The following is a 15,718-nucleotide window of genomic DNA, read 5'->3' as shown; positions in this document are numbered from 1 at the left end:
TGCTGCTGGTGCTGATTGTTGGCCACCGAGGAGCGCAAGTTGGGCTCGCATTGCAGCCACTTTTGTATCTGGCGGCGATGTATGTTGTACTTGCGCGCCGTGGCACGCTGATTGCCCTTGCAGTCGTTGTCGTTGCGATACGACTCAAGCACCTGCAGCTTGAACTGCGGCGTGAAAATGCGACGTGAGCCCATCTTGGGGCTGCAGGCGCTGCTGTTGCCGTTGCTGTTGCTGTTGCCGTTGCTGTTGCCGTTGCTGTTGCTGTGGCGCTCAGCAACTGTTGCTGCTGCTGCTGCTGCTGCTGCTGTCGTGTCCTTAGCAGGCCGCTTGTGTTGTTGTTGCTGCTGCTGCTGCTGCTGCTGCTGTTCCTGTTGATTAAAGCTCAGCGCGGCGGCGGCAGCCATGGCTACTGCGGCGGCGGCAGCGCTGCCGCTGTTGTTGTTGTTGCTGTTGTTGCTATTGTTTATCGAACTTTGTTCGCTGTTATCCATTTTTGTTTGTAAAACGTTTTTTGTATATCAAAAATAGTATTTACTATATGTATATAAATTTATATATACAGTTTTCTTAGCATATATCTAAGTTGCTTTAAAAGTTGCTGTTGTTGCTGTTGTTGCTATTTGCTGGCGACGCTGGCGACGCTTGCGCTTTCATAACTCGCGATCTGGCAGCGCTGGCACTGGAAACAAGTGAGCGCAACAACAAAAACACGTTAACGCCGTCGTCTTGGAAGTAACAAAAATTGTTGCTTTTTGTATTGGTTTTATTTGTTTTTGTTTCTGTTTCTGTTTCTGTTTTTGTTTCTGTTTTTTGTTTTTGTTTTTGATATTGATATTGATATTTTGATATTTTGCTTGGACTGTTGTTGAATGTTAGATGAAAGAACACAAGAGCACAACACAAAAAAAATATAGTATATATGCACATATGTGAAATTTGTAGCTTGAATTCATTTGCACACACAAAAACACACAGAGAAAAATATATATTTGTTGCTCTTGTTTGGCAACGCGACGCGATCCGCAACCGCACGGCAAGGAATCCAAAACACAATTGTTCTGCCTGCTGCGTTCTACGTTCTAGACTGGCTGGGCCGTCGTTGTCGGCGCTGCTGCTGCTGCTGCTGCTGCTGCTGCTTCTGTCGCCGCCGCTCACACACACGCACACACAGATACGATGCGAGAACGAAACGAAACGAAACGAACTGAAATGAACGAATGAACGCAACAACAACAACACAGCCGCAGCCGCAGCCACAGCGACAGCGACAGCACAGCTCGCGCGCGCGCCTCTCAGTCTGAGAGTGTGAGTGCAGTCGACGCTCTGTCTGCTTGTTTGTGTGCCTGTGCGTGTGTATGTGTGTGCCAGCGCGTATCTGTGTGCGTTCTAATAGCAGCTCATCAGCAGCAGCAACAGCAGCGACAGCGCAGCAAGTGTGCGTGCATCTATGTGTGAGTGTGAACGAGTCAGACACTTGGCGGGCCCCAGAGTTGCCGCCGCCGCCGCCGTCGCCAGACCAAACCAGTTGTTGTTATTGCTATTGTTGTTGTTGTTGTTGCTTTTGCAGCCAAGCCAGCAGCAACAGCGCTGAGCACTGCAGACAAACTGACGACAATCGTCGGCGAGGTGTCTGCGCTCCTGTATTATGCATGCATATACATACACTTGTGTGTGTGCGTGCGTGTGTATGTATGTGTGAGAGTGAGTGAATACTTTGAATGGCTGTATGTGTGTGTGTGTGAGAATACTTCTTGTTGTGTTCATGATGGAATAACACACATGCATACATATATCTGTATGTATATATATATATATATGTATATATGTATATATTAATATGAATATAAATATATTATTCCATCATGGTTGTGCTTGTTGCGACCGCGGCGCTTTTGTGTGGCTGGTGTAGAGTTGATTTTCTGCTACGACCGACAAGCGACGCGTCGGACGCATCGGACAGATGGGGACGGACACGAACGACGATTGCTGGCCCTGCCCCCGGGCACGGCACAGGCCCGAACCGCCGTCGCCTGCCTCACCACAGGCTGACTAACTGACAAACTCAGTGTATTGTGCTGGCCACTCAAACTGTGCACAGTGGTACAAAATATGCACAATCACAGGTATATGCTGTAATATTAAATCATTTTGTGTGCACACAACTAAAATATGTACATGTTGACGATGATCTGCATATATGTATGCATATCTCATGTGTATATATATAAAATGTATATGTTATCATTTGAAATGAAAATTACACATGCATTGCCACACTGTGCTGTTGCTATTGTGGCTGTGCGCCAAAGGAGCAGCAGCAGCGACAACGACTGCGACGACTGCGAACCACGTTGCGGCGGCCGCTGCCAACTTGCGCTACAATTTCGCTAGCTCTGCCAGTTTACACCGATACATGCACACACACACACACACACACATGCAGCGCAGAGTGCATGTACGTTGCGTGCGTGTGTGTGAGTCGTGGCTGCCAGACATTCTGGCACTAGGGCTCGGCCCGGCCGACATGTTTGGTGCTTTTGCTTTTGCTCTGTCGCCTCGACGCGGCGACGCAGCGTCAAATCGTCACATGAACTTGTTGAGCGCTTGCCGTCGCCTGATGTGTGTGCGTGTGTGTGTGTGTGTGTGTGTGTGATTTATGGCGGAAGGGGGGAGGGGGGGGGGGGGGTTGTTGAGTGCACGCCATGCCATTGCCTCTCTGACTCTCGCGCTCTGCGCTTATGCTCTGTGCATGCATTTATGTTTGTGTGCGTGTGTGTGTGTGTGTGTGTGTGTATTACGTACACAATCGAGAATCAACTGTTGAATGTGTAATGCGCCGTGCTGGCTCACGATGGAATAACATGTTATTCCATTATGAGAGCGATGCATTTTTGTTTTTTGTATTTTTTTGTAAGTGTGCGTACGTGTGTATGCTTCGTAGTTGTTGCTGTATGTGTGTGACAGACATACATACATTGCTTTTGGCTGTGGGTGCATTACAGCCGTCGCTGCGGCTATCGCTTAGCGATGCTGCCGTCGCCCCCACCTGACTAAGCTCAAAGACAAAAGGGCATAGCTACAACAACAACAGCAGCAGCAAAGGCAAATGCGAGTGCACTAAAATAACAACGACAGCAATTGCAACAAATACAACAACAACAACAACAGCAACAACAACAACAATTGTGGCCCGCACTTGTTGCAAATGACAAACGAAATTTTCTGTGCGCTCAACGGGCAGAGACAAAAATCTGCGCTGCTTCTGCCGCTGTCGCTGTCGCTGTCGCTGTCTCTGCCGCTGCTTCTGCTTCTGCTTCGGCTTCTGCTTCTGTCGCGGCGATCGTCGTCAACTGGAATTCATGAATGAAACACATATGCATGTGTTTGTGTGACTTTGCTGATATTCTTGTTGTTGGTGTTGTTGCGGCTTCGATGACTGCGTGTGTATGCAAATTCACAAATAAAAAATGTGTTTTCTGTCTATGCCAAGTTGTTGTTGCTGTTGTTGTTGTTGTTGTTGTTGTTGTTGTTGTCTCTGCTGGCAGCATCATTTGCGCGTGCGATATTGAACGGCAGTTGAGGTGAGGGCGCAAGAGACCAAAAACGAGGCATCATAACATAGACGAAAGAGCCGACGCACGCAACACGATTAGAGCTGTTCGACCAAAGCAACAACAACAACAACAACAACAACAACAACAATGCAGATAAAAAAGCATTGACTCACCTAGACGACGGCCGCTCTGATGATGCCCGATGATAGATCGCTGCTACTCGGCTATGCTTGCGCCTGCGAGTGAGTGAGACGGGACGAGCGAGTGAGTGCATGTTCGAGTTAAGAGCGGCTTCCAGTCAAGAGAGGACATTGGACAGCGCGCATAGATTCCCACGTCGTCGCCTTTGCGATCTGCGTCTTCTTCTTCTTCTTTTTCTTCTCCTCCTTCTTCTTCTTATGCTTCTTCTGTTTCTTCTCGTTTTTGCTGGCATCCCAACACGCCCCAAAAAAGAACGACGCGTTGTCTGGCAACGCTAACAAACCCCCCCCCCCCCCCCCACACACACACACGCACATACACCTCCCCGCCAACAAACGCCGACGCATGCACATGAAAATGTTTTTGAATTGCATTTCCAAGTAACAAACAACAAAAACAAAAACAGCGAAGAAAAAAGTTGAAAAAAAAAACGAAAACTTAAAAAAACAACAACAACAACTACACAGGCAGCATACGTGTGCGTGTGCGTGTGTGTGTGTGTGTTTAAAATAAAATCAAAAGAATTCCACTTTTGTGGCCCCGTCGGCTTCTAAATCGATTTATCAAAAAGAAGAAAACAAAAAAAAAAACAAAAAAATAAACGAAAAAAAAAGAAGAAGAAGAAAAGAAACACATTCAAGTAAAAAGCGGAAAAGACGCAGGCAAAGAGATAAAAATTGAATATAAAAAAAGGTAAAGGTAACGTAAAAATCGAAAACCTATACACACAATAGATGCACACACACACACGCACACACACACACACACACACACACAGGCAGACAGAGACAGACACATGAATTGATTAAAAAGTTGAAAAATAATAATAAAGAAAAAATCAAACAAAAATCATTCGGTCAACGGGCCAGGGGCGCAAGCGGAGCGGGGCGGGGCCCAACGTCTTCAAGCACAAAGGGCGCGGTGCGATCGCAGTCGTGGGCAACGGTGTGGGCAGAGCGGCAGAGGGGCCGAGGGCAGGCACACATAAAAGCGACACAGAGCGAGCGAAGGGGCCGGCTGTGCTAGGGGGCCGGGGGAGGGGGGGCCAAACACTATTGGGCCCGAGCCCGAGCCCGAGCCGACGCCGCGCTGTCTGCCTTCGAATGCGGAGCATAAGCCCACACACACACACACACATGCACATACATATATGCATGTATGCATGTATGCATGTATGTATGTATGTATATGCTTAGATACATAAACGAGTGGGGCCTGCGGATTTGCCGCTGGAGAGTGGGCAGGGGCGACACTTGGAGACACTCGGAGATAGCCACACTCGAAGAGCTCGACGCGCACGCGTAACCCAATCCGTAACTCAACTTGGCCCAAAACCAATCCGAAGCCAAGTCAAACGAAAGCAAATCAATAAATCGCAGCTCTGATCAGCTCTTAATATTGTTATATACATATATCTATATATATATATATATCTGATATAACCCACATAAGCTCAGCTCGTTCGTCTGTAGGCACTTTTACAAGCTGGAATTATCCAGAAATCTTTGACTACAAATATAATATTTATTGAATATACAAAATACTCTATAGCGTAACTAGAGTACTTAGAGTATATATAGAGTATAAGCGTTTATAGAATATATAGAGTACATGGAGTGTGAGGAGTGTATATAGAGTATAGAGTAACCAGAATATCTAGATAATATCAACTATATAGAGTATATGAAATATTTATAGTAGCTAGAGTATTTAGAGTATATATAGCGTACAAGAGTATATAGATTGTATGGAGTATATAGAGTATATGGAACATGCATTTTATATAGAGTATAAGAGTATATAGAATATCTAGAGTGTTTAGAGTATATGGAGTATATATAGAGTATATGGAGTATATATAGAGTAAAGTGTATATTCATACACACATAAAGAGTATATGGAGTATATATATAAGTATATAGAGTATATGGAGTATCTAGAATATCTAGAGTACATCGAGTATATAGAGTATATATAGAGTATATAGAGTATATAGAGTATACATAGAGTATATAGAGTATAAAGAAATGAGATATATATAGTAAAATATGCGGCAGCTGTTCTTTCTCTTTCCTCCACACAAAATATGGCTAATGCGTTCTCAGATAACTTCACTGTTTATAGTCCGATCTTTCTCAAAATTTCAGTGTCCAAAAAGAACTCCCAAAAGTGAGCATATACCAAAGCGCAAGGAGATACATCTAAAAATATGCCCTACACCATTCTTTGGTTCAGGGAATAACAATAAAAGTCAAGCGAGACATTGTACAATTTCTATAGGAAATATAAATTATTCTATGGATATAGATATACCTCGTTTTGGATGGCTTTCTTGAATGTCACTCTATGACTAATTGTACAAAGTTTGCAACGGAATAGAAAAAAAAAAATGTGGAAGGCTTGTGAAATAAACTTGGATGAACTGTCGATGGTTAGTTGGCGGCGCTTATCGGGCGATAAGATCGCACAAAGGGGCAGAAATAGTGCTAAATATCGTGCGATTCACGCTCTCAAAACGGTTTCAATGACAGTTAACCAGAAAAACATGCCACATTCGACTGATCCAATTTCTTCTGTTCACAGATTGTAGTACCCATGTGTCGAGTCTTTTATGGCTAAGTCGAATAAAAGAGCTCGGTTGGGCCTTGAATGGGTAACTGATACCCTGTACCGACTGCAAGTGGGTAGATTACTAAGCAAATTAAGTTATTGCGTATATATATTATTGTGATCAATCCGAGATAAAGTTTACTTCAAAATCAAGCCCCAGTTTAGGAAATAGATAAGTTGCTTATCTCGACACAGAGAGAGAGAGAGAGATATTTCGCTGCCCCAAAGAGTTACAAGCTTGGGCCTTGGTATGTGAAAAGCTTGCGTTGTTCTAGCTAAGCACTGAAAATTTCATCAAAAACCACAAATAGAGTTCCAAGTTATGCAAGAACACATTTGAGCTGTTATAGGGCAACTCGCAACTGTTTACAGGGTAACTGGCAGTCGTGCACACTGGCTCGTTACCATTTCTGTTTCATTCCGATTCGATACGTTCCGATCCCCTCGCCCTGCACGTGGCTCAATCACGTTTTTAGCTTACGATATCAGAAACTCATGCACATTGTAATTGGGGCGAGTGTTTCGCCCGAGTTGAGTCACGGTTAAAGCCTATTCACAATTGTTTTGGCACCCAAAAACTCCATGTACATAATACCAGATCGCACGTTGGCGCTTGGCAAATACGCAAAACGTCAATTTGTTACCAGGTCCGACTCTGACTAATTCTCAACGCTTCCACCTGCCCGCCCCCCACCCCGTCCAGTTGCGATTATCGCCCAGCACAATCGACGGCGTGTGCAGTCAGCGAGCGTATCTATCGCATCGCATTCAAACAAATATTTTGATATTCATATATTCACAACATCCAAGAATCGATCGTGTGCAAGCTCCCCGGTTATATTTTGAGTTTGGCGCACTTTTTTTTTTTTTTGGAGTATCGAATGTGATTAAATCTCTGATCTATGCCCAGTTTGTGGATCCAACAATGTGGATCAATGCCACGATATGATCAGCTCTATGGCAAAATCTACAATCTACATGATAATGTGAATCGTTGAATCGTGATTCACTTTTTTTTTTTCAATTCAATTCATCAGTTTCAAGCTGATAAGCACAAGTCAAAGATCGCCCGATCGACTTAATCAACTTATTTAACTATTTATTTAATTATATTATATATATGTATATATATGTGTATGTATTGTTTGCCCTGTTTGATTGTTAATGTGAACTGAATTTAAGTGGAAGCGTGCAACTTTTCCACCCGCAAGCGTGGAACTTTTTCACCCGCAAGCGTGGAACTATTCCACCCGCAAGCGTGGAAATATTTCACGAAGGCTTCAATTTCGTAATTATGATCGTTTTTTACAAATCAACTTGACAATTATCTTTACACTAGTTTATCAAGTGCCTATGTTCGGAATAAACACTTGCGCTGCGCAAAGCCGGGTTACAGCCAACTTCTATATAATTACAAGCAGCAACTTTTGTGGCCCATTATTTACAGATTGAATTCAATCGAGGCACAAAGATAAGTGCCAGATCTTTAGCTATACACACGTATATATGTATATATATATGTATATCACATGTATACTAAAATGTTTTCTGATTTCTGGAATCTGAGCTAATCTGGCTTATTATATGGCACCTGAGCTGTATAGATATTCGGTTTCAGTGATTCACTTGCGGCTTCGCCTCTGCTTTACAGATTGAACTGCCTTCAATTTATCAACTGATTAGCCACATGTCAAAGATCGCCGGAACGTGTCGATCAAGTGTTGCAGTTTATTTTATTTTTTTCTAGTTTCATTCTGAAATCAAAGCCAGATATATAGTATAAAGTGTATGGGAGATAGCCTAACACATTCTAGCCTCCTGCTATTCGTACATGCTTTGAGGTTTTCCAGCTTTTCCGGGTAGGCAATGGCTTTACGTATCCAAAAAAGGAATTAGCCCCTAACTATGCATACCATAAGAAGCTGAACCAGCCAAGTGGGATCTATGTAGCTCATAGAGTCTTCGAGTTATGCTTAAAAACGTATCTCCACATCGATATTTATCGATTTTACGCAAGTGGGAACAGATATCGAAACAAACCGTTAACGAAAACCTCTCATAAAGCATTTAAACTAATTTTCTCTTATAGAAACAGTGCGTAGGCAATATTTTTGCAATACATATGCCATGAGAAGATCTAGAGACCAGGTTTCGTCTATCTAGATCATAAAGCTTTAAGCTCGATAATTATCGATAATTTTAAATTTGGGCACAGCTATCGAAAAATGAATGCAGTGTGTGCATAAGGAATATTTATGGAATATATAGATCGTTACGATCAATGCCTGGAAATTTCCGCAACATAAATATTTTTGAAAACCGAGCTGAAGGCAGCCCCAAAGCCGAAGACAGAACCACAAAAAGTGAAGCAGAAGCAGAGCCAGAGCCAAGGCCCTGCATAGTTGTGAGCCAAAGGATCATTTGGCGATCGTTTCATTTACAGCACGATCTTGGCCAATTCCAGGTAAACACAGTGCCCGGACTCTGCTGAGAGCTGGAGCTGGACCCGCTGTTGCTTGGCGATCTCAGGCGCCTAATGGATAGTTCTTCTTGGAAAAGAAAGCGGCCTGCCTTAAAGGAACGTGGCCGGGGCCCATGGTCAGTCGCGTCTCAGCCATGACGAGGGTTTCCAATGTGCTGCAAGGGTTGGGGCGGGGCTGTGGCTAAGGGGAAGCGGGTGGGGGGGGGGGGGGGGGGGGGGGGAGGCAAGTGTATGTCTTGCTGCGGCCAGAGACAGAGGCAGAGGCAGACATTGGGCCGCCGAAGCTGCAGGCGCATAAAAATGCGCTGCCCAACAACACAAACAAACACACAAGCACATACATGCATGTACATATATATGTATGCATGCATGTATGCATGTGCGCATGCTGATGCATGTTTGTATGTGTGAAAGGCGGCAACGCGCGCGCGAAGGCAAAACTTTTATTAACTTTTCCAAGAATTGGAATTTCTTGGATCCTGTGTGCCTGTTGCTGTTTCGCTTCGCTTCGACTGACTTTAAATGCGGCTGCTGCTCATGCGAAGCTTCAGCTCTCCGCTGCTCCTCTTCTCTCGTGCAGGTACCCACAGTACACACACACACACACGCGCGCACGCTCACACATTATCGAGTGAGCTTCAGGTGTTGTTGGGTTTCGATCTGGCATCTCTTTGCTAGTTAGCAAACGCCGCAGTCGCAGTCGCAGTCACAGCCGCAGCCCAGCATTCTTTCGCTGGCAACTGACCTGACGTTAGCAAGGGGTAGGGGCATGCGGGGCATGGCGTTGCCACCGTTGCGTCCAACGTCGTCGTCGTCGTCGTCGTCAATTTGAGTCAATTTCTGTTCGGTGCCGCCGCAACGAAATGAATCGAACGAAACTGAACGAAACGCGCATAAATAACGTAAAGCAAAAAAAAATAACAAAAGCAACAGCAGCAACAACAACTGTCGGTTTAGAAGCTGGCAACCCGGGAACGGGGCCCTCCAACGCCAACACACACAGGCACACACACACACACACACACGCAGACACACACATTAAGCCAGACCAGCGGACGCCTACGTGCAAGCAAACGGGTAAACTGCAATGGCGCTGCTGCTGCTGCTGCCGCTGCTGCTGCGGTTAACATAGGCAGCGCAGCGGGGCAGCGACGAGGCGACAACGACTGGCGCACTGGCAGACACACTGGCAGCCGTTGCTGCTGCTAAAGCGCCACACAGTACATATGTGTGTGTTTGTGCTGTGAGCGAGTTTTTTTTTTTTTTTGAATTTGAAATTACGCTCTCGCTCTCTTTTGCTGTTGCTGCCGCTGCTGCTGCTGCTGCTGCTGCTGTAGTATAAGTGTGCGCTGGCTTTGTGGCTGTGTGTGTGTGTATGTGTGAGGCACATGTATTTTTAGTACAAGATTGTTGTTTAAACAAACAGGTTTTTTTACACCGCAGCAAATAACTCGTCTGTCTGCCCCGCTGCCGTCGCCTGCTGCCCGCAGCGCCACAGTGTATTTGTGAGTGTAAATGTGTGCGTGTATGTATGCCGGTTCTGTTGCTGCTGTTGCTGCTGCTGCTGCTGCTGCCGCCTTCGCCTGCATTGCTGCTAGCTGTTGTCGATTTTCAATTGGGGAGACGTCGACAACGACGTCGACGACGACGACGACGACGACGACGACAGCAGACAGTGCGGCAGCCAGTTCAGAGCTTAACTAATTTTCCATGGCAGCCCTGGCGCCAACAACAACAACAGCAAAACCAGTCGGTCGCGTATCGCACATGGCGCACATGCAACCCTGGCAATGTCCATGCCCGATGACCGATCTCCAACAGGTTGTGGGGGCTGTGCGCCGCACAGGAAACTGTGCGCTGCCCGCAGGCACCCGCGCACCGCTTGCGCAATTTGCTGCCGCGCCGCCACAATAGTTTTTTCCACACACACGCAGGCATTTATATATATATGTATGTATTTTGTTGGTTGTTTTTTTTTTTTTTTTTTTGGGTCCCCGATGATGCTATGCGCATTTCGCGTTAAAATAAGCGAACACCTCTGGTGTGAAATTCCGTTGTAAATAGCTTTGCGCATGGTAAGCAATGGGCAATGGGCAATGGTCAGCGGGCAGCGGGTGGTGGGGCGTTTAGGTTATCTCGGCACAGTGAAACGTATTGCCGCCCTGAAAAGCTTTTGAGCTTCTGTATGTACAGGATGAGCCTCAAATACGCAAACGTGTTAGAGTGAGAGAGAGAGAGAGAGAGAGTCAGGGCTGTATGGCGTAAGCTTTTATGAGCATTAAGCAGCTCATAAGCTTTTGCCACGTTCATAATAAAAGCTTTTCAATGGCTGATACTAACGGCGCCTTAACGTCTGCGTTGGCGGCGACGTCGGCGCAGCGATCTGCTGCTGCTGCTGCTGCTGTCGCACATACAGTGGCGATCCGGCAAGGTGTACCTCAAGCTAATGTTATTTAATTTATTTTTGTATTCACACGTTTTGTATCTGCTACGACTATGGTGGAAGGGGGAAGGGGCTGCACACATTGCGACCGACACATACATAGGTTTTGGGAACGGGAGCCAAAGCGACACGGCCAGGGCAAGTGACAAACGCTGAGGTGAGCGAGTGGAACAGTCCGGCAACAACTACAACAACAACGACGACAGCTATAACGAACGTGGGCAGCGACGACACATGAACAAGCGCCAAAAGCCGTCGCCGACACAATACGCAATATGTGTGTGTGCGTGTGTGTGTGTGTGTGTGTGTGTGTGTGTGTGTATGCGAGTGGGAGTTAGTATGTGTGAGAATGAACACAAAATGAATGCTTAACTCGCTCGCTCGCTTGCTCACTCGCTCACTGGCGCTGCTCTCGCCAAGCATTCATCCGCAATTCATTTGTCGTCGTCGCTCTGTCTGCGCTCGCCATACACACAGCAGCATTTGTATGTGTGTGTGTGAGTGTATTGGAGTGTGGGCCGTTTGTTCATTCATTCGCTCTCACATACTGAGACAGAGACAGAGATACAGGTACTGCTGCTACAGCTAGTGCGCGAGCTCGTGCTCATGCTCATAGCGCTCACACACAGCATAGCGTGCGCTCTGCTCTGAAGAAGTGCGGCAACAGCGCACTCGATCGGCACAGACAGAATGTCGCCAGTTCATGCTACGCCGCCAGACATACTGTCGTCGTTGTTGTCGCCGCTGCCGCTGCCGCTGCCGTTGCTGCTGCTGCTGCTGCTGTTGCTGCTGTTGCTGCTGTCGATGCCGTTGCCTTTGCCTCTGCCGAGCTGCCCTCTCGCCGTTGTCGGCGCTGCCATTGCCGCAGTCATCAAATCACATTTCACACGCTGCGCCCCCCGCCCCACCACCGCTCCCGCTGACGCTGCCATAGCCCTAACCCATTGCCTACCAACGCGAGCGCTGCTGCAGAGCGCTGCTGTAGCTGACCTGTCCGCCCCGCCTCTGACTAGGCTGCACTTTTTTTTAAAGATTTTTTTTTGTTTTTTGCTGTTGTTGTTTTTTTTTTCGCTTAGCTCCATTGGAGCCCCCCCTACCAGCACTTCCCTGCTCGCGACCAAGCGACAATTGGGCACACGCACACATACAGATGCGATTTCGAATATGCATGTGCATATAGTGTGTGTGTGTGTGTGTGTGTGTGTGTGCTGTGCAGTGCTTGTATACAGTGCGACCTCGACTTTGGCAACTGATCGATGCAAAAGCTAAGAAAATAGTGAAATATAAGCACATACACATACACATAAACACACGCGATATACAATATATATACATGCATGCATGCATACATATGCGGCAAAAAATGTTAAAAAACTGTATGTGCATGTATGCATGTATGTATATGTGTAGGCATATACATATGTATGTACATGCATAGACATACAGTGAAAGCTGTCTGGAGCGAACACCAAAGACTGTAGTTTCTCTTATCCTCTTACATACATATACACATATACATATATGCATGTATTTTATGACACACGAACATACACACACACACACACACAGCTATGCTTAAAAAAAGTGTGCACCTATGAGCTTTTCGCGATAAATTCAAATAGCTGCTTGCAAAATGAACTATTTAAGCTCGATAAATATGTCAATCGATAATTTAAAAATCCCGTTTCTCTAAAGTGTTACCAGCTCTTAGAACAGGAAGATGCGGAGCTTTCACTGCATATGTATGTATGCCTGATCGACTTCGTTCCATAAAGAAACCTAACGCTAGCGCGTGCATTCTGGAATGCTGCCCAGTAAATTTCCACGCACACACACAAGCTGGAATCGATCGGCCTTTAATTTCTAATGTTCAACACTTTTGACCAATCACAACAACAACAAAAGCTCTATGGACGAATTCGGGAATGTTCGTAAATCTTCAATATGAAGAAAATCGAGGAAAATCAACTAAAAGCTCTTTAGTCGGAAGTGCTCGACTGAAAGTTGCCCTGTGCTTAGCGCAGGCAACATTCGAGCTTCCAGCCAACACATATGTATACATACACACACACCCACACACACACACATACACGTTACAAGGGGCACAGCGACTGTGCTTCTTCTTAACTGAGCAATGCAGTCTTAAGGAACTTCGGAGTTTATGGTGCGATCTTTATGAAAATTTCAGAACTTAAATATGACAGTCAATTGTGTAGATATAGCAAGGTGCAAGGCTCTAGCTGTATAAATGCAAAGGTCACATCACCCTTTGTATCCGATCTACATTCGGCGGAATGTCAATCCGGGCAATGATCATTCACCTAGTTGAATGTACAATTCAAGAATTGGGTGCTATGGCGATCAATATCAACAGAAGTCAAGTGATCTTTGATCGCTTGTTGCCGATTTGAAATCTAATCTTATTTTCTATATACGCTATGGCATGAAATTTCATTTTGTTGGCCAGAATGATGTCATCATTCAGAATGTCCACTGATAACCCATAGTTTTCCGAGTTGACTGTCCCAATGCGAACTTAAGGCTAGCGATAACGATCTGCATTTGATTTTCGTTACAATTTTCATTGGAAATTCAATTCGCCTTTGACTTTGAATGAAGTCATCGATCAGAATGTGATCGTGCTCATTGATTAACTCAACTGTTTAGACTCGCATATTATCTTTGGGTTGTATAAACTTTGATCTATTGTACAGCTTCTAGTTTGAGCAGGAAATTCAAACATTCCGAATTGTACGAACAAAGTGAAGAATTGTGCTAATTCGCAATGTTGCCAATGCGTTTGAGAGCTTTTTTCAATCCACGCTTCTGGGTGGAAAATGGGTGCATGTGTCTTAAGTGTCAGCCGATCAGCTGTCAATATATTCTCACAGCTCTAAGAAAAATCTGGGCATCTTTTGGGTCTGCAACCCATTGAATGCAAACGTTTTTTTAACAAAGATCCACGTAAAATGCCTTTGGGAACGTGATTCACCTGTTTCAAATATTTCACGGCGTTGAGTGAAAACGCAAATTCCAGGCAAAAACAGAATACACAAGCAACGAATTGACTGCAGATGTGTAAATTTATCAAGTAAGGCCTGCTAAAGCCCGCTGCTATATATAATATATACATAAAGTATATCTATATATATATATATATTTATATATATTCTTACTTTATCAGGCTTCAAATTATTTTCACGAAAGCTCACGAAGAAAAACAACTGATGGCAACATTTTCTTTTTCAGCCAATCGAATTTTATCTACGAATCAAAAATTATCTACGTAAAATGACATTTAAAACGTGATTCACGCATTTTGCAAATTTCACCGCGTTTTGTGAAAACGAAAGTCGAAGGCAGAAAAGATAAACGAAAGCGAGAAAAGCGACTGAAGACCTGAAACTGTCTCGAGCCAAGGTATAATATACATATATATATATATATCGTATATATATATATATATATATATACATATATTTATTTGAAGAAACTCTAGAATTTGTTGCATTTATTGCTGCGGTTGCAGTAAATGTATTTTTGGGCACTTTCCTACATAGTTTTATGGCCGCAAACATCCGCACTGGCCGCAATTCTGTCCAGTCAACACAAATATCTATATATATATATATATATATAATATCGTATAGTATATATATATACATATGTGTGTGTGTGTGTGTGTGTGTGTGTGTGTGTGTAATTACGCCCCCGACTCGTTACATTTGCCGTGCATGGCGTTGTAATCAAGTATTTGGGGCTACTTTGTTGCGATCAGCATTAAATCGCTGCAGAAAACTGCCGAAATATGTTTTCATATTCTAGTTTATAATCGGTTTTGGCTTTTGGCTGATTCAGCTTTATGTGGGCGGGGCCAAGAATCCGAGTGCTGGGCAATGCCCATTCGACTTGTTAGTAATTATTTTTACTCTTTATCTTGTTATTTGGTTCACTTTCTTTTCATTGCGCAGCGTCAACAAATCAGACATTTCACAAATTTCATCGGAAATTCGTATATATATATATATATATATATATATATTCCACATATATACCTATAATATCTGCTTACAGGTATTTCGTAACTGAATAAGGTTAATCACCTAGAGAACAGTGCACATAATCATGAAACATTTCTACAGCTCTGCGGCTTGGTTCTATGCAAAGACTTGAACAAGTGGAAAACTTGGAAGGTAAGCGCCATTTTAACAATGCCTAACTCAAATTGAATTAAGACTTTGATCTCCAAAGAGATTCCATTTTTCTTTCCCTGCTTTCGCTATCTTTTCCCAGCATTCCACTTAAATAGATTATAGACTATATATATATCTGAATTATCGAAAGACAATCGTTGTAAGCTTTGTTAAACTGTAAGCTGCTATGCTGATGATATTTTAACTAGTACGTTCAGTGAATTAGATTGGGGCC

The 15,718-nt window shown here is 44.4% G+C and overlaps 1 protein-coding gene across 1 annotated transcript in view; it reads right to left on the bottom strand.

Moving 5' to 3' along the window:
• Positions 1–1,187, bottom strand: part of brk (transcriptional repressor brinker) — a 3,234-nt gene extending 2,047 nt beyond the window's left edge. The window contains exon 1 of the mRNA XM_032439789.2: positions 1–1,187. This exon is cut by the window's left edge and continues 2,047 nt beyond it. Coding sequence (XP_032295680.2) covers positions 1–491 — 491 coding nt within the window. The 5' untranslated portion in view covers positions 492–1,187.
• Positions 1,188–15,718: the final 14,531 nt, after the last annotated feature.

Source organism: Drosophila virilis, chromosome X, assembly GCF_030788295.1.
Source record: "Drosophila virilis strain 15010-1051.87 chromosome X, Dvir_AGI_RSII-ME, whole genome shotgun sequence".
NCBI classification, from domain to species: domain Eukaryota; kingdom Metazoa; phylum Arthropoda; class Insecta; order Diptera; family Drosophilidae; genus Drosophila; species Drosophila virilis.
This window is presented reverse-complemented; position numbering and strand designations above follow the sequence as displayed.